Raw genomic sequence first — 18,138 nt, 5'->3', positions numbered from 1 at the left:
GACGTCAAGTCATAGATACTTGTAATCCAGGGCGGCCGCTTAAAGAAAAGTGTGTGTAATGTCCAAGTCAGTAGAGAAGAACAAATGTAGTTTAAAAATTACAAAATCTAAAGGAAACCAAGAAAGAAGAGAGAACAAAGAGCCAAATGTAGAAAATACCTATTATTTTAGAAGCATAAACTCAAATATATCAGAATAACATTAAAGGCAAAATGACCTTACATGCCAATTAAAAGACAAAGGATTGTCAGATTAGCAAAAAAACAAAAACAACTGGGTGGGAATGGGGTAGAAGGGATAGGAGATGAGGAGTGAAACTTATCTGCATTTACCATTTTTGTGTAACTCTGACTTTTGAAACCGTGTTAATGTTTCTTATACATCCCCTTTAATCAACAGGGATGGGAAGGGGGCCTTAAGTCGAATACAAACAGAAACATGAACCTAACTGTATTTCAAATAAATAATATAATCACACTAATGGAATGAAGCCTAAGTAACTTTTGAACACAGTATATTGACTCTATACCTCTGGCTAAAGACAAAAAGAACTGTAAACACATAACTGGATTCTAGTTTGTAGGTTTCTTTTACACAGTGGCGTGGGTTAACAGTTCTAAAACTACTTTATATTTTAGGATTGGTCCAATAAGTAAGTACATTGTGAATAATGGGAGCAGGGTTTCTAGGGGAAGGTTGGGATGAATATATGGTTTTTTATAGATGTAGAAATAGATACAGAATGTTTCTTAGTTTGTCTGCTGAGAAGGCCCAGAAGCCGAGGTGCCAGTAGCAATGAGCACACCTGGTACCCACATCTTGGTTTCTAAATACCATTCTCCATGAAGAGGTACCCTGGCTTCTTGGAAGAATTGCTGATTACAAGGCTGGGGCTGGAAAAATGTAAGATAAGCCTCAGACATACTGTGCTAGAAAGGAAGTGCTCAAAGGATGGGGACACGTCAAGAGTCCACAGGAGTTCAGAAGAGCGCCTGCCTAGTGGTCAAATCCAGGACATTTTAAAGCATCAAAATAAGTAATAATAGTAATGGATTACAAACTCTACAATAAAATAGGACCAAACTATAAGGCCAAACTGATAGGAATGAATACATAAGTAAAGGAGAAGGGAAAGCTTTCATTACAGTAGAATGCCAGCTATTAAATGGAGAAGGAATGATGGAAGTAGAAAATCCGTGTGTGGCAACCCTGTAATAATTGATTTAGGCGAGTTTGATGAGAAACAGGAGTTTAGGTAGTCTCAGAGTGTCTCCCTCCACTATACCATTAATGACAAAGGGAAAAACGGTAACTTTACAAGGGAGAAACCTGGCAGAAATCACCATAACTCAGTAATGCAAAATTCACTGTCATCATTAATGGATATCAAATAGATACCATGGTGCACTGAAGGGACACACTGTCCTTCCGGGGCATCTCTTTCAAAAACGTATGGCCTGAATCCGAAAAAACCCAAATTGAGGGATATTCTCCCCGCCCCCCACCCCCCCCCAAAAAAGGCCTTTACTCTTTAAAAAATGTTAAGGTCATGAGAGGCAAAGAAAGACTGAAGAACTATTTCAGATTACCGTAGACTGAAGAGCTGTGACAACAAAATGCGACCTGGAATCCCGGACTGGAATCTTGGACTAGAAAAAATTTTCTTTCGAAGGACATTATTTGAATGGTTGGCAAAATTTGAATAAGGCCTGTAGATAGATAGGCCTGTAGAATAGATAATAGTTTTGTATGAATGTTAATTTTATAATTGTTATAACTGTACCATAGTTATTTAAGAGAATGTCCTTGTTTGTAGGACTACTTGGGAGATACGAAGCCTGCACTGTTCAGAAAATAAAGGTGTGTGTGTGTGTGTGTGTGTGTGTGTGTACAGAGGAGCACCCATGCAGAGTCCCCTAGTGTCCTCCCGTCTCCTACAAGAAGGCACACCCCTTTCCTCCGTCGGCCAGTCAGGCAGCTGTTAGAGGTGGGGCTAGGTTGCAGCTGGTTCGTTTCTGGTCGCCTCTGGTTTCAAACACATTGAGGATGAAGTCCATCCTGTGTATGTTTTAGGCCCATCCCCCAGCAGGATTTTGGGATCTAAGCACCATCGCATCCTTCTGTCTAGGAGAGCAGGGCCTCTCACCTTGTTTTTCTTCTTCAAAAGTATCTTGGCCGGGCACGGTGGCTCATGCCTGTAATCCCAGCACTTTGGAAGGCTGAGGTGGGCAGATCACGAGGTCAGGAGATCGAGACCATCCTGGCTAACATGGTGAAACCCCGTCTCTACTAAAAAAAATACAAAAAATTAGCTGGGCGTGGTGGCAGGCACCTGTAGTCCCAGCTACCTGGGAAGCTGAGGCAGGAGAATGGCATGAACCTGGGAGGCGGAGGTTGCAGTGAGCCAAGATCGCACCACTGCACTCCAGCCTGGGCGACAGAGTGAGACTCCGTCTCAAAAAAAAAAAAAAATCTTGGCTGTTCTTGGCCTTCTGAATTTCCATTTAGATTTCAGAATTGACTTGTTAATTTCCACAGCTGAGTAAAAGAATGACTCCCATACATGGCTGTATATACCTTTACTGTATTTTATTTTATTTTATTTATTTTGAGACGGAATCTTGCTCTGTTGTCCAGGCTGGAGTGCAGTGGCGTGATCTCTGCTCACTGCAACCTCCACCTGCCAGGTTCCAGTGATTCTTCTGCCTCAGCCTCCTGAGTAACTGGGTTTACAGGTGTGCATGCCACCACGCCTGGCTAATTTTATGTATTTTTAGTAGAGACGGGGTTTCACCATGTTGGCCAGGCTGGTCTCAAACTCCTGACCTCAGGTGATCCACCCACCTCGGCCTCCCAAAGTGCTGGGATGACAGGCGTGAGCCACTGCACCTGGCCTTGTGCATACCTTTGGTTGTGTTGTTTGTCTTCCAGCTTTTCAGAAGAGCTGGTAGATGAAGCTCTGGGTGCCGTGGCTGCTGAACTTCAGGATATGTGTGAAGATTATGCAGAAGCTGTGTTCACCTCAGAATTCTTAGAGGCTGCTACATAAAGGCTCTCCGAGGCGAGGCCCTTTGTCTCACACTGGAGAAGGGATGGCACTACCCTTTGTTTTGGCCCACAGGAAATTTTCATCCTCAGCTGTCCATCCAGGCCCAGAAGGTGCTGCCCACTGAAAGGAAGGCAGTGCCAGGGAGGTCATCCTCACTTTGCATTTTCTTTTGTTGTGGCAATGGTTCTAGAAATGTATGATGCAATGTATTACACTTACCAGTGCCCAGGAAACACGACTTGATTATGGCAGTATTTTCAGAATGTGTACTTTTCCTATTGAAATATGATGTTCATTCCTCTGGCTCAGTTTGGTGATGAAAATGTTTTGAAAGATAATCGATACATATGTTTCACACACAGATTCAGGTTGCTGTTGAACCCTTGGTGGCATTGATGCCAACACAAGTGCAGCTACTAGCTGGTCCCATCGCCGGGCCCCTGTTTTGCATCTTTGGCGATTTCCTGTCAGGATCTCTGGCCCTACTAGGCTACAGACTCAGGGAGAGCACAGTTTGGCTATGCTGCCAAATCTCTGCTCTGCTGCAGCTTATTACAAACAGGAGCCCCCCACCCCCACCCCTGGTTGTCAGTGCACAATAATAAACACACATTTCTTCAATGTTCCATTCCTAGGTGATTTTCACATTTTTAGTTCCTCAGCATATTTTATTGCTGTGTGTTGACACAATCTGGTATAAAAAACTTTCTCTGGATTCAGAGGAAGTTTGAGGAATCAGGAGAGGCCCAGGCCTTCTCTGTGCCGGCTGAAGGTACAGAGCTCGCTGTGTCTCCGATACGAGGTCAGAAGTGTCTCTATTTCATACCACAAAGGGACTCCGAGTGGGAGTAGAGAACAGACGGATGGCGCGAAGACTCTGCGTCTCCCCAGAGAAAGGAAGAAACTTAAGAACCATCATAGCCTGGTCCTCCAACATCTTACAGATCATGTTTTCCGAGAGAAAAGCCTGTGTTTTCAGAAACTCTGAATTCAGAAAAAGAAACAGAATGTGCATAAGAATCAGGCCACTGCCTGGGAAGACTGCCTCTCAATTCGTAGCCTGAGGCTCAGTGAAGGAAACGTGCAGAAAGAATGCCTGAGACGCCCCCAGGGAATAAGGGAACTCTTTATAACCCGTCCAGTGCTGTCATCTGGGATTTTTCTCTGAAGTACAAGAATTTCAGGTGATTTAAGCTGCTTGATCACACTTACTTGTGCAAAATTGATTTTCATTTAATGTTAATGTTTTCCTCCTTAATTTTATATAACTTCAGAATGTAAAGAGCTTCAAGGTAAATTACAAGGTCTTTCAACTGGGGAGTTAAATGTGTACACTTGAATTAATAGGAGCACCTGTCGTTGCTAGTATAAAGTAATTTGTGTGGCAGTTTGTACTGTGCTGATTTTTAAAAATAAACCCAATATTTTAAAGTATGTTCCTGTCTATTTGAAATAATTTACATCTCCCTTTTTTCCCACAGGCAAAGTGCAATGTGATTTACAGAAACCATTGAGAATACTTGTATATGTGATATGAGTATAGTGAATTATTTGCCACCCCTTCCCACCGAGAAAAAAAACACATGACAATAAAAGCTAACATTTATTGGGCACCTGCTGGAGCATTGCTCTCCAGGCCCACCATGTAGTAACTTACTTAATCCTCGCCTCATCTCTGTGAGGTGGACAGCGTCATTGTTCCCATTGTATAGATGAATAAAGCGAGGCACAGGAGGAGATAATTTGACCAAACAAACTTTAAGGTCACCTGAGCATATCTTCTTGCCTTTCCCTGTCCCCACTCAGTGTGTGCTGGACACAGTCCTCTGGAGCAGTCCCTTTCCTCACACTTCCTGCTGCAGCCCATGTCCTGAAAGACCGAGCCCAGGCTCTGCCTTGTTTCAGGATCTTCCCACTCTCTCTCCGGCTCCCCCCACCAGGCGGATCTGCCCTTCTCTGACTCACGGGTGGGGCTTCAACCAGCCCCAGTGTCCAGGTGTCGACTTTATATCCCTAGCCCATTGCAAACATCTGCAGCCAGAGCATTCTCCAAAGACACAAAAATATACTGCAAGAAATAAACATTTTTACTTGAAAATGGAAGCTAAATCCTTAGAATATAAAAGCTCCCATTTATTGCCTTGGAGCCAATCCAGACATCTAGAATTTTTCTTCTTCATGAACAAGGGCTGACCGTACATCATTCTGTAATTCCCTTCAGCTTTCTCCCGAACTATTCGTGTACTATTTTCAGAAGCAGAAACACAGGAGTTCAGTGTTTTTGTGTTGCATAGGCCATCGCCAATGTACAGAGACATGAAAATGCACGCCGAGCACTCCACCGCCGCAGCTTGACCACACGGGCGGGCTGTCTGTTTCTGTGCTTACCTCTAGACTGTTTAGCTCCTTGAGGACAGGGACCCTGCCTAGCCTGTAGTTGGTGCTCAGTAAATTCTTAGGCATTAATGAAAGGTGAAGGGCAGACTGATTGATTTTATACAGGGGGGTCTGTCACATATAGTCCATAGAAATCTATGTTGTCCTTTTGTGATCCCAAGATAGAATGCCGTTGAGAACTATAATTCCATCTTGGAGGTGCTGCTGCCATTGCAATTCCAGCTCAGATGGCAAGAACTTGCTTCCTCCTCCTAGAGCAGGGGATGGGCCTCAACCTCAGGCTGCTCCTGACCTTGAGTGAGCCTTGGCCAGAGTGCTCCTGGAGACTAGGCTGGGGCGGCCCAGGGACTAGAGAAGAAGACAGGAGGATGTGCATGGGAGCCCCTTTCCTCTCATGTTCTGTTACTATTTCAGCACTGTGATCCTTTCTCCCTCTGCCCGCTGGTGCTGGGGTTTGGAGGAGAGATGGTGAGGAGAGAAGGGCTTTCCTCTCTCCACTTCCTCCCTGGGCTCATGGTTCCTGCTTTCCTGAAGGTGGTCTGAGTGTGTGTGTGTGTTGGGGGAGTGGGGGAGGTAGAGGCATGAACTGCACTGTGGCTAGTGGGTCTGAAAGACAGGAGGAAGGGCCTGAGGGAAGCCCCAGGGCCAACAGCAAGGGGAAGGGTCCAAGTCAGAAAGTCCCCTGCGCTCTCTGTGGCTGTGTAGGTTTCCATCACGCTTCTGTGTTTGTGAGAGGAGCTCTCTTTGTTTTGGCAACGTGAGACAGTAGTGAGAATTCCCTGCGGAGCCTGTAAATCAGGGGTGTCCACATCATCATGGGCTTGTTATCACCATAGAAGTGCCCTCTGGAAGGGGCCGGCCTGTGAAAGGGCTCCCGGTTCTCCGGGCTCTTGGAGAGCCTCAGATCAGTGGCCTCGCCCCTCTCAGTCCGTTCGTTCAGGAGCCGAGATCTCAGATCTGTTTCCACACTGGTGTGTTGACTGAGCCCAATAACGGGGGCCTGGATTGGAGGGGCTTCCGCCTGACATCCTGTGTACTTCCTATCAGTCCTCAGTAAGGGCCCCAGGAAACCCCAGATAGGGACCCTAGGCTGGTTGTCAGGCCCAAGTGAACTCAGGCAACAGACCCAGTAGGGCCATTCCCCGACCTGGAGTGCACAGCTGGCTTCCAGAGTCAGGGCTGCAGTGCTGGGTTCCCCTCTTGCCAGCCTGTCCAGGGCCTTGCTCCACCCTCCCCAGTCTTCTCCCCAAGCCTGCACCTGCCTTCCCAGATGACCCTTTTATCCTTTATCTGCTGCTCTCCCTAGAGTCCCCTTGGCTCTTCTTGTCCTCATATACCTGGAAATCCTTTCCTTAAACCAGACCTCCAGTCTTTTACTGTTTTCCCTGGCTCGCTTTCCATCCATCCAACTGGACTTCTGCCTGTGGCCTGGAGTTAGGTCCATCCGTTCCCACCACCGAGGCTGCCTCCCAGCCCCCAACCTCATCACGGCTGGCTACTCCCCTTGGGGAGTCCAAGCCACTCGCATACGCTGTGGTCTCTCTCCCTGGTGGTGTCATTTATTCCTCATGACACTCTGGGTCTCATAGTTTTATCCCTCCCTCCGCTCATTCCAACACCTCAAAATCCTTTCTGGAGAACCTTCAAAGGTCTCACCCAGTCATTTCTGGAGCATCTTTACACTATCTCAGGTGAGACCCTGTCCACCTCCATGTCCTCATCTCTCAAACCCCTTCTGGTCACTGCTGGGCCTTTGCTTTCATTGCAGCCCTCCACCCTGTCCCCTTTTAGCCTCCCCACTTGGGATCTCTCATCTTGTATTGCTCTGTGGCCTCCTCCACCCCCACCCTTCCTCTCTGCCTCCCTTCCTGAATTTAGTCACGCATTTCCTTTCTGCTCCGCTTGGCTCCCCCAGAATCTCCCACCCACACATCATTCCTCTGTCTTCACTGTGGGTCTTGGCCAGGTCAGCCTGAGGCCTCTCGCTCCTGGGCTGCGGAGCCCTGCAGAAGGTCACGGGCCTGTGTCCCAGAAGCCCACAGCACATTCCTGCCACCTGCCACAGGGAGGCCCTCAGTGCTCCAAGATAGCACTATCCACGCCTGGCAACACTTGTGGACTGGGGAGAATTCTAGGGAGACTTTCAGCTCCAAAATGCTGTGATCACGAGGGGCAGGAGCATTCAGATCCCAGACATGTGGGCTCTGCCATCTGCCCCACAGCCCCAGAGTTCCCTAAGCCTGAGCTGAATTTGACACTCGTTTCTCAAGTGCACATGGGAAGCAGGGAGTCCAGGGAGCCATGGAGATCAAACTGGCCACCAAACTTGTGCAGCCACCATCCTATATGGCCCTAAAGACCTCCAGGGGGAGAGTGACCTCTCCAGGGCCAGGCTCAGTAAGAGATGTGGCTTTTCTTAACCATAATTAGCCAACACACTGCTTCTGGAGAGTTACTGAAGGTCAAGAGAAGTTCCCTGAATGCTTTGAACAACAGCTCACCTATTAGCTGGCACTTTAGAATTTATAAAATGCATTTACATGTATTCTTTCCTGACATCACTGAAACCACTCCTGTTTTGTATAGCAACAGTAATTCGGCTCATTAAGAACTGGAGCCACTCAAGCCTGTAATCCCAGCACTTTGGGAGGCCGAGGTGGGCGGATCACGAGGTCAGGAGATCGAGACCGTCCTGGCTAACATGGTGAAACCCCGTCTCTACTAAAAAAATACAAAAAACTAGCCGGGCGAGGTGGCGGGCGCCTGTAGTCCCAGCTACTCGGGAGGCTGAGGCAGGAGAATGGCATGAACCCGGGAGGCAGAGCTTGCAGTGAGCTGAGATCCGGCCACTGCACTCCAGCCTGGGCGACAGAGTGAGACTCCGTCTCAAAAAAAAAAAAAAAAAAAAAAAAGAACTGGAGCCACAAGTTAAACTCCTGTGTGATTTTCGTGCCTTGGTTTCCTAATAGGTGAAATGGGGATGAAAACATAGCACCCACCCAAGGTTTTGGTGAGAATTAAGGGAAATACCCATGAAACCACTTAGAATCACGCTGGGCAAACAATAAGTGCTCAATAAATGTTACCTATTAGACTTCCCACTGAGAGCCTCATAAGAGGGACCCTTTCAGCTTGTTCGCACAGGCTTGGTTCCGAAGTGTGTCCCTGGCCGCCTTCCACCCATTGCACTGTCTCTCCTGCTCACAATCCTGTGTCTCTCCTCGTCTCGCCTGTCACACCGGACACTCGGCAACACTTTTCCTGGCCTGGCCTTTGGCTGCCCTGAGTCACACACACACCTGGCTTCCCCCTCCAGCTGGTCTGCCTGGGCTGCCTCAGATGGACGCCCTTGCTCTAGGGCTTCCGGTGCCACCAGAACTTTCTAAACTGGACCACATCCTTATGGGGTAGTTGAAGTATTAGCCCCATTTTACAGATGAAGAAACTGAGGTTTGTAGAAATTAAGGGGCTTGCTCCGTGTCACGCAGACATGGGGACAGGGCTAGAACTCAACCTGGATCCTTTGACTTCAAGTCTAGTAGCCTGTCCATTCTGCCACACAGTTTGATCTTTCTGCCAAGTAGATGATTCTTAGATGGCCTAGGAAATCTTAGCAGATGTCAAACATAAGGGCAGTCTCCAATTTTTAAAAACTCAGCAAATATTTTCTGTGGTCCCGCTCTTCGCCAGGCACGATGGTACTTAGTTCTGGGCGTATAAAGAGGACTGACATACCTGTCTTCACTTTGTTTCTTTCTCTTTTTTTTGAGATGGAGTCTCGCTCTGTGCCGCAGGCTGGAGTGCAGTGAGTGGTGTGATCTCAGCTTACTGCAACCTCTGCCTCCCGGATTCAAGCGATTCTCCGGCCTCAGCCTCCTGTGTATCAGGGATTACAGGCGTCTACCACACCCTTGCTTCACTTTCTAACACGGCCCAGCACAGTGACCAGGTCAGAACTGAGCTGTAGGCTCAGTTTCCAGCCACTCCATCAGGGTCTGCTTTCCTGAGCCCCTACACTCCTGCTGGGGCTAGAAACCCTGCCCACAGAGTAGCGATCACCCCACTGCTTGGGTGCTATGTCCTAGGTACTTTATTTATATCACCTCATCTGAGTCTCACACTAGTATTGAGATACAGAGTGTCATCCCATTTTACAGATGAAACGGAAACCAAGCAAAGTGCAGATTTGTCCCTTCTGGAAAGTGGTTGTCACCTGGTCTCGTTACAGATTTGATATTCTTCCCAGCATACTGCAGTGCTGCTCCCTGGGCCCTGGCATCCAGTCTGCTGCTGGCCGGGCCCTCCCGTCTCAGAGTCTCCTGCCAGGAGCTGGGGCTCTGCTCTGAAGGCACAAGTCAACTAGCGGCTGCATGCTGTGCTGTGGTCTCACCTGTGGCCTTGCCCACCTGGGCCAGGTGACTGTGAATTGGATGTGCCAGTACCAGCCCTAGCCTGGGCTGTCTCTGGGCCGGCTGTGCCCATGCAGTGCTGTTTCCCAGACGACTTTCTGCTGCACCCAGGCCAGCCACTGCAAAGCCAGCATCCCTAGTGCTCCCGTCTAGTTTCCTCCCCTGCCTCCCAAAGGCAGCATTCTCAGGCAGCCTCTCCCCATGTGGTGGCAAAATGGGCCCAGCAGCCTCAGCCTGATGTTCTTTCTATTTAGCAATCACAGTAGAAAAGAAGAACCCGTGATCCCCAAGAGAGCCAGCCAATGCCCCTGGGTTACTGCTCTCTGCCTCTGATTGGCCCAACTTGAGTAACAAGCCCATTTCCCAAAGAATCCCTATGTTCTGATTGGTCACATGGAAGTCATATGTCCACCCCCGGAAAAGGGGACGGATCAGCATCATCTTAGCTACTGAACAAGGGGCAGGCAGCTCCCCTGAGGAAGATGGGGGCCCTGTACCTGAAGCGGAGGGAGTTGACGCTGGACAGGCACAAACTGCCACTGCACATATAAAAAGCAGCCTGCCTGGTCATAGACAGTTTTCAGTTTGCATTACCATTCATTTAAGGTTCACTACACACTACAGAAGTGCAGAGAGGCCGGGCGCGGTGGCTCACGCCTGTCATCCCAGCATTTTGGGAGGCCGAGGCGGACGGATTACTTGAGGTCAGGAGTTTGAGACCAGCCTGACCAACATGGTGAAACCCCGTCTCTACTAAAAATACAAAAATTAGCCTGGCATGGTGGTACACACCTGTAGTCCCAGCTACTCAGGAGGCTGAGGCAGGAGAATCACTTGAATCTGGGAGGTGGAGGTTGCAGTGAGTTGAGATCGTGTCACTGCACTCCAGCCTGGGTGCAAAAAAACAAAAAAAGAGAAAGAAAAGAAATGCAAAGAGAGTTTAGACACGACCTTTTCAAAGCAGAAGAAAAAGCGGGAGGAGAGGGAAGCTAGCGTACTGTGGTGGTACATTGAAAGGGGCGAGTCACTGTTAGGGTTGTGGTTTTGATGGTCTTCATGGAGGAGGTAACATTTGAATTAGGCCTTGAAAGATAGTTGATGCTCTTTCAAAGCATGAAGTCTTGAAAGTGGAGGACATACATGTGAACACAGTGTGATGAGACAGCAGAGGTGCTGGCGGGATTTACCAGAGCTGATAGGTCCACACAGCCGTCTCAGCCCTACACAAGTGAGCAGGAGAGCACCCTGTACCCGAGGAGGCTGAATGCATTGGAGGCAGTGAGGAGTGGCCTCAACAGCTCATTACTCCACCAGGCAAAGAATTTTGTTCAGCTTCAAGAAGATGCTGTTGAGTAGGAATAGACAACGTCCCCCATCCTGTCCTCCCTCCCTCCCTTTGAAAGCAAGACTTACCTCGGATTGCCCTTGCTCACGCTTTCTCATCTTTATTCTGTTTCTAAATGGGGGAGTCTACCGGGAGCCCCAGGCCCTTGCCAAGTGCTCCATCTGTATTTAATCAGTCCCTCCTCTGAAATCCAATCCGTCATAAATTCCAGCCGCACAATAAATGTGCAGAGAGGTCTGCAAGCATGGGCTTTTATAGTCAAAGAGAAGCAGCACTGGGGCCCAAACGATTGAATCAAGAACAATGGGACTCCGAGAGGGGTGCGTGCAGGAGGGGCAAATACCGGAAGGCGAGCGGCTGTGCCCGGAGAGCCTGCTGTTCTTGGCCTGAGTGTGTGCCCTCCCAGCAAGCCGGGCACGTCCTCTGCCGGCCTCCCCACCTTTATTAGCTCTTGGTAATGGATTTTATATCTGCTCAGTGTGATGAAGGAGTCTTGGCAGTTCTCAAAGACCTATTGAATCTCCTCCCAGCCCTCCAATGAGAAGCCGGCAGCCTTCGTCACCCTTGTAGGTGGCTCTCTGGCCAACATTGACTTTAATGTCAAAAAGAAATCCCAGGCATGGGATCTGAAACAGATGCGGGGCCGATCGGGCGGCTGGGTCTTTGTGAGGACAGTTCGGGCAGGGCCTGGGGGCCTGGGCTCTTTCCGTCCATGTTGATCGTGGTCTAACCTCTGGAGGAGCAAGTAGTGGACTCCCCGTTCCGGGCTGGGGCCTCGGGCTGGCAGGCATCACTTGTGACCTGCAGCATGTGTGACAGAGGCCGCCTGGGCATGAGTGGGGGGAGCTGCTGGCTTGGCTGCCAGAGCTTTTAATTAACTCAGATAATTGTTCACAGCTTTGGGCATGAACAAGCCCCAGGCTCCTCACACGGACTTAGGGGGCCTGTTTCCCATCCGAACAAAGGAATTGACTAAAACTAGAGTTCTTGCTATTTTGAAGGGTCAGGACCCCTTTAAAAACCTGGACAATGCTGTGGACCCTTTCCTCAATAAAGACACACACACACAGGGGCCGGGGGTGGTGGTTCACGCCTGTCATCCCAGCACTTCGGGAGCCCGAGGCGGGTGGATCACCTGAGGTCGGGAGCTCGAGACCAGCCTGGCCAACATGGTGAAACCCCGTCTCTACTGAAAATAACAAAAATGAGCCAGGCGTGGTGGCAAATGCCTGTAGTCCCAGCTACTCAGGAGGCTGAGGTAGGAGAATGACTTGAACCCGGGAGGCGGAGGTTGCAGTGAGCCGAGATCGCACCATTGTACTCCAGCCGGGGCAACACAGTGAGACTCCATCTCAAAAAAAAAAAAAAAAAACAACTATCTGCAACAGTTCATGTACATAGCAGTGTCCCTGTAACAATGCACTTTCCCATCTCTGAGGCAGACAGAGAAGGATTTACTACCGCTTTTTCTGTGAATGAGAGCAAAAACCCAAAGTGGAAACAGGTCTCACAGGAAATCAGGAGCAAAACTGGGATTAGACCTAAGGTCCTCTGATTCCCAGTCTGGTGCTCACTGGGCTGCATCACCGTTTCCTCTTGCTTTTTTAGCCTGTGTTCCCTTTTGATGCATGAAAAAAAACCCCAAACAAACCAAAACAGAAAACCTCATCCCCCCACCCCAGGAATGTCCAATAACTCTTCCCCAGTGTGTGTGGAGGGGAGCAGAAATCCACTTCCCCAAGTGGAGCCTCACTGCGTGTTAGGCTCAGAAGGCTTTTGTTAAGTATTACTTTCTGCAGCTTGAAATAGAATGTCAAGAAATAGAACTCTGAAAATCATGGTGGTTCTTACTTCCCAAGTATGAAATACTGCAATGTCGAAACATTGACAAGCACACAGCCTGCGGCAGCCCCAACAGAAAAACACGGCGGGAGGACCAGCAGCCTCTTCCTCCCCGGGAGGGGGGGAGGGATCGATATGGGAGACCCCCCAACCCCTTCTGTGCAGTTTCCTGCAGAGGATGTTCTCACATCCTCATGCCGGGAGGACTGCTCATCACAGCTGGCCAAAAAGTCCCTCACTCACACACCGCTAAATAAAGGCAGCTGCACCCTTCTGGAAGTTTCTGGAACCCTTAACTTTGGCCGGGGTCTCGGGGTGAGTGCTGGGGGAATTCCTGGGTAGACATGATGACACAGCCCCTACTGTCGAAGTCATTTGGAATTCATGATGCAATCCCTCACGAGAAGTGTCCAGCCCTCAGAAGTCTATTGCACTCTCCATGCCCTTGGAATATGGTTATGTGGATACAGGGCCCTGCCTCCCAAGACAGGACCCTCCAATCTTTGTCTCCCACACCTGGAAGCTGGGACACGCATGTCCCAGCTTTGCCTAATCATGCTTGGCTGGAATGAATGATTCAAAACTGATGTTTCTTTAGAACCCATTCATTCAGGAGCTGGTGTCTACAGTGAAGAGAATGGTCATCGGATTAAAGTCCTTCTGCTAAAAGGTGACTGCTGTGCTTTCTAGAAAATTCTTGGCCTTCTCCAGCAGCCTCAGTTCCCATCTGCTTTTCTTTTTGGTGGTGGTTGTTTTTGAGACAGAGTCTTGCTCTGTTGTCCAGGCTGGAGTGCAGTGGCGTGATCTCTGCCCACTGCAACCTCTGCCGTCCAGGTTCAAGCGATTCTCTGGCCTCAGCCTCCCGGGTAGCTGGGGCTACAGGCATGCACCACCACACCCAGCTAATCTTTGTGGGGTTTTTTTTGTTTTTTTGTTTTTTTGTTTTTTTTGGTAAAGATGGGGTTTCACCATGTTGGCCAGGCTGGTCTCGAACTCCTGACCTTAAGTGATCCACTCACCTCGGGCTCGCCAAGTTCTGGGATTATAGGCCTGAGCCACCACACCCGGCCCCATCTGCTTTTCTAGCCTATCCCTGCAGGCTCCTCTGATTCTCTGAGACCCTGATAGCCTGCCAATAAACTCCCTTTCTGCTTCGGAGAGACTGAGTCTGTTTCTGTTACTTACAAAGGGAAGCAACCGGTGTTGTATAGACATTGCCCGGACCTTCTATGACATCTGCAAGCAGCTGCGGTCTGTGTACCCGCTACATGCTGTTCCTTCTCTTGACAGTGACGGCCGGAAGGGAATGATTCTCAGGGGGACACAGAGAGAGAGAAAAGACTTACCGACACAAGCCAGGGACAGCTGCCGACATCTCCATGGGAGGGTGGGAGGAGGGAGCCTTGAGTTAAGAGCCTGAACCCTCTTTCAGTCCCAGTTGTACCAAATGCCCTGTTTTTGACCTTCCCACCCCCATTACCCAGCGCTGAGCTTCCCCGTCAGTACAGTGAGGTGCTGGGGTTGGATCCCGTGAGCAGGTTCGGGAGGGCCTTCCTCCGTGCCAGGATCCAAGTCCAGGAAATCCTTCCAGCTATTCTGCTTCCTCATCTGCACAAAGGAAGCCCCCAGCCATTTGAGACTCCCTCCCCAGGTGCTCTGAACCTGAAAACAGAGAACAGTTGTGTGCCCCTCCCGGTCCATCACTTTCTCTACCCGTTACACCTCTCTCCCTCTCTTGCATGACTGAAGGTCAGGGCTTCCCAGGAATACTTTCCTTTTCGCCTTTGCCTTCCTGCCTCTAGAAATCGATTTACATAAAACAACCAGAGTGGATTTCTGGAACTGCCGCTTCATTCACCAGCGGCCCTTCTGGGCCAAGATGTTTCCTTGATGGACTGTGTCCTTCAGCCGGTAATTTAATCGGCACCTGCTCGGTGCAACGTCTCCCACTGTGGTTTACCAGGAGCAGCCCAGAAAGGGATGTTTCCATCTTCATGAAAGGCTGTGATGCCTGGAGTCCCCAGAGTGTCCTTTCACTCGGCGTGTAATCTAGTATATCTTTAATAAGTGGAGTCAATTCAGTTTCAAAACCCTTGTAAAATTCAGCCTTTTAGTCATTCTGACCAGAAGCATTCAAATTGCAATATGAATAGATAGCCCCCGCAGCCCTGAGAGATCTGCCCGGGATACTAAGTTGGCAGCCACAGAGGAGGGAGGCATTGATAGCCTCAGGAGGCCCTGCCCAGGCCAAGGCAGCTGCCTCTGGGCCCTGGAGAATCCTGCCAACTCAGCTCCTCCCTTGCCTCCTCTACTTGCCAGGGCACCTCGTACAGGGATTAGGAAAACCATAGCATCGTAGCCAAGCTGCAAAGGCTCTGGGACACCGGTGAGTCTAGCAGGTTCGCCGTATAGACAAGGAGGGGCTTGCTTTGGTGAATTGCCTGAGGTTGCACCAGCACTTAGTGGCAGAGCCTCAGCCTCTTGGTTTTCTGTGTCTGGTCTTTGTCTTTTTTTTTTCCTGTCTTCTTCTTCTCTCGTGGCTAAGGCAGGAGTGTGGACATTAGAGGGTTTGAATACCTGCTGTACTATTTATTAGCTGTGTAACCTAAATACTTGTTCTTCCACTTATTAGCTGTGAGACCTCTCTAAGCCTGTTTCCTGATCTGTAAAATGGGAATGGTTCTAAGAATCCTCCGCTCCTAATGTTGCTATAAGGATTCAAAGAGGAAACACGTGAAAAGCACTTAAAACACTTCCAGGCACATAATAGTCACTCAGCGAATATATATTCCTGTTATTCTTCTGGTTGGTATTTTTCTTAGCATGCTGCTGTGCAGCAGGAGAGAAGTAGAGCCGGCAGGAAGAGCCTCCCAGCTTGTAGAGTTAAAGAACTGGAATGGCCTAATAAGTGAAGGGGTTTCTCCCCTACAAGCTTTAAGCCAGCAGAGGTCTGAAGGTTTTTACAAAGTCCAGAATCGGGGAGAAGGAGGGAAGGACAGAATGACCCTTTTTTGTTGTTGTTTTGTTTTTGTTTTTTGAGACAGAGTCTTGCTCTGTCACCCAGGCTGGAGTGCAGTGCTGTGATCTCGGCTCACTGCAACCTCCACCTCCCAGGTTCAAGCGATTCTCCTGCCTCAGCCTCCCAAGTAGCTGGGATTACAGGTGCCTACCACCATGCCCAGATAATTTTTGCATTTTTAGTAGAGATGGGGTTTCACCATGTTGGCCAGGCTGGTCTCGAACTCCTGACCTCATGATCCACCCGCCTCTGCCTCCCAAAGTTCTGGGATTATGGGCGTGAGCCACAGTGCCCGGCCATCATCTATTATATCATTGTTTTACATGATCTGATCGTGTTTTTTGTCCAACACTGTTGTGTTAGTAATTGGGCAGCTTTCCCCCCTTGATCTGTCTGCCTTATCATCTACCTCTGTATTTGATTTTCTGAGTTTTGGAATCTGTCAGAAACAAACAATATTGTGTGTGAGGCTGGGGCAGGGGAGGGGCACGGCTGAGGTCAGAGCCTCTGGATTTGCTTGTTGCTGGGCCCCCGGTGCTGATGGGAATTTGCAGGAATGCAGACACAAAGAGCCCATCCTGCAAAGAGGTTTAGATTTTCACCCAGTTTCTAATTTTAATTTGGTCTAAGTGTAACTTGAAGACAACTGGGCTTGCTTGGGGCCAATCTCAAGTCTTGACAGCAAACAAGCGCAAAACGCAGATCCAACTGCAAAAGCTTCATGAGCGAGATAAATGGTTGCTGACATTTTTGGGGGCAGATAGGAGGGGTCCACAGCAGAACCTATTGGGCAGCCTGATTAAGCTCTTTCTCCATAATTCCTCTCCTTCTAGCAGCTGGTAGATCTCTCCTTGCCTCTACCCTACCACCCCTCAGCCTCTTTAGATCCCTTCTCCAAAATCCCATCTACCAGCACACCCCATTCAATAAGGCAAAAGCTACACAGCAACTGAGAAAACGCAATCTAGGCTTAGGCCTCAACTTGTTTCAGCATCTCATATAAAAATCTGGGCCGGACGCAGTGGCTCACGCCTGCAATCCCAGCACTTTGGGAGGCTGAGGTGGGTGGATCACTTGAGGTCAGGAGTTCGAGACCAGCCTGGTCAACACGGTGAAACCCCGTCTCTACTAAAAATACAAAAATTAGCTGGGTGTGGTGGCAGGCACCTGTAATCTCAGCTACTTGGGAGGCTGAGGCAGGAGAATTGCTTGAACCTGAGAGGTGGAGGTTGTAGTGAGCTGAGATAGGGCCACTGTACTCCATTCTGGGTGACAGTGCAAGACTCCATCTCAAAAAAATAAAATAAAATAAAAAAAGATGGTGACTTTCTCTGGGTGACAGAGCAAGACTCTGTCTCCAATTAAAAATTAAAAATTAAATAAATAAATAAATAATCTGATGAAGTCCAATTCAACACATTCTGCAGATGTCTCCAGACATGTTTTGAAAACACAGCAGACACATACATGCCAAGAGCAGCTCGGTCGGGGAGACCCTAACCCAGCAGTGCTAGAGGAATTAAAGGCACACACACAGAAATATAGAGTGTGGAGTGGGAAATCAGGGGTCTCACAGCCTTCACAGCTGAGAGCCTCAAACAGACATTCACCCACTTATGTATTGACAGCAAGCCAGAAATAAGCATTGTTTCTATAGATTATAGATTACCTGAAGGTATTCCTTACAGGAAACAAAGGGATGGGCCAAAATAAAGGGATGGGTTGGGCTAGTTATCTGCAGCAGGAGCATGTTCTTAAGGTACAGATTGCTCATGCTATTGTTTGTGGCTTAAGAACACCTTTAAGCGGTTTTCTGCCCTGGGCCAGGTGTTCCTTGAGGTGGGCAGATCACTTGAGGTCAGGAGTTCAAGACCAACCTGCCCCAACATGGTGAAACCCCGTCTCTACTAAAAATACAAATATTAGCCGGGCATGTATTCCCAGCTACCCAAGAGGCTGGGGCAGGAGAATCACTTGAACCCCAGAGGCGGAGGTTGTAGTGAGCCACGATTGTGCCCCTGCACTCCAGCCTGGGTGACCGAGTGGGACTCCATGTCAAAGAAAAGTTAAAAAAAAA

The 18,138-nt window shown here is 49.0% G+C and overlaps 1 protein-coding gene across 5 annotated transcripts in view; it reads left to right on the top strand.

Moving 5' to 3' along the window:
* KIAA0753 (KIAA0753 ortholog) overlaps nucleotides 1–4,483 on the top strand; it is a 64,370-nt gene extending 59,887 nt beyond the window's left edge. For 4 of the 5 annotated variants that reach the window (XM_023184467.3, XM_023184470.3, XM_023184468.2 and 1 more), the window contains one exon: nucleotides 2,932–4,483. In XM_023184467.3, the coding sequence (XP_023040235.1) occupies nucleotides 2,932–3,049 (118 nt within the window). In that variant the 3' untranslated portion in view covers nucleotides 3,050–4,483. The remainder of the gene's footprint in view (nucleotides 1–2,931) is intronic. The other variant, XM_023184469.3, reaches the window with a different exon arrangement.
* The last annotated feature ends 13,655 nt before the right edge of the window (nucleotides 4,484–18,138 follow it).

The sequence above is a fragment of the Piliocolobus tephrosceles genome, chromosome 16, assembly GCF_002776525.5.
Source record: "Piliocolobus tephrosceles isolate RC106 chromosome 16, ASM277652v3, whole genome shotgun sequence".
Lineage (NCBI taxonomy): Eukaryota > Metazoa > Chordata > Mammalia > Primates > Cercopithecidae > Piliocolobus > Piliocolobus tephrosceles.
Note: the sequence above shows the minus strand (reverse complement) of the source record. Positions and strands in the feature narration are given on the sequence as shown.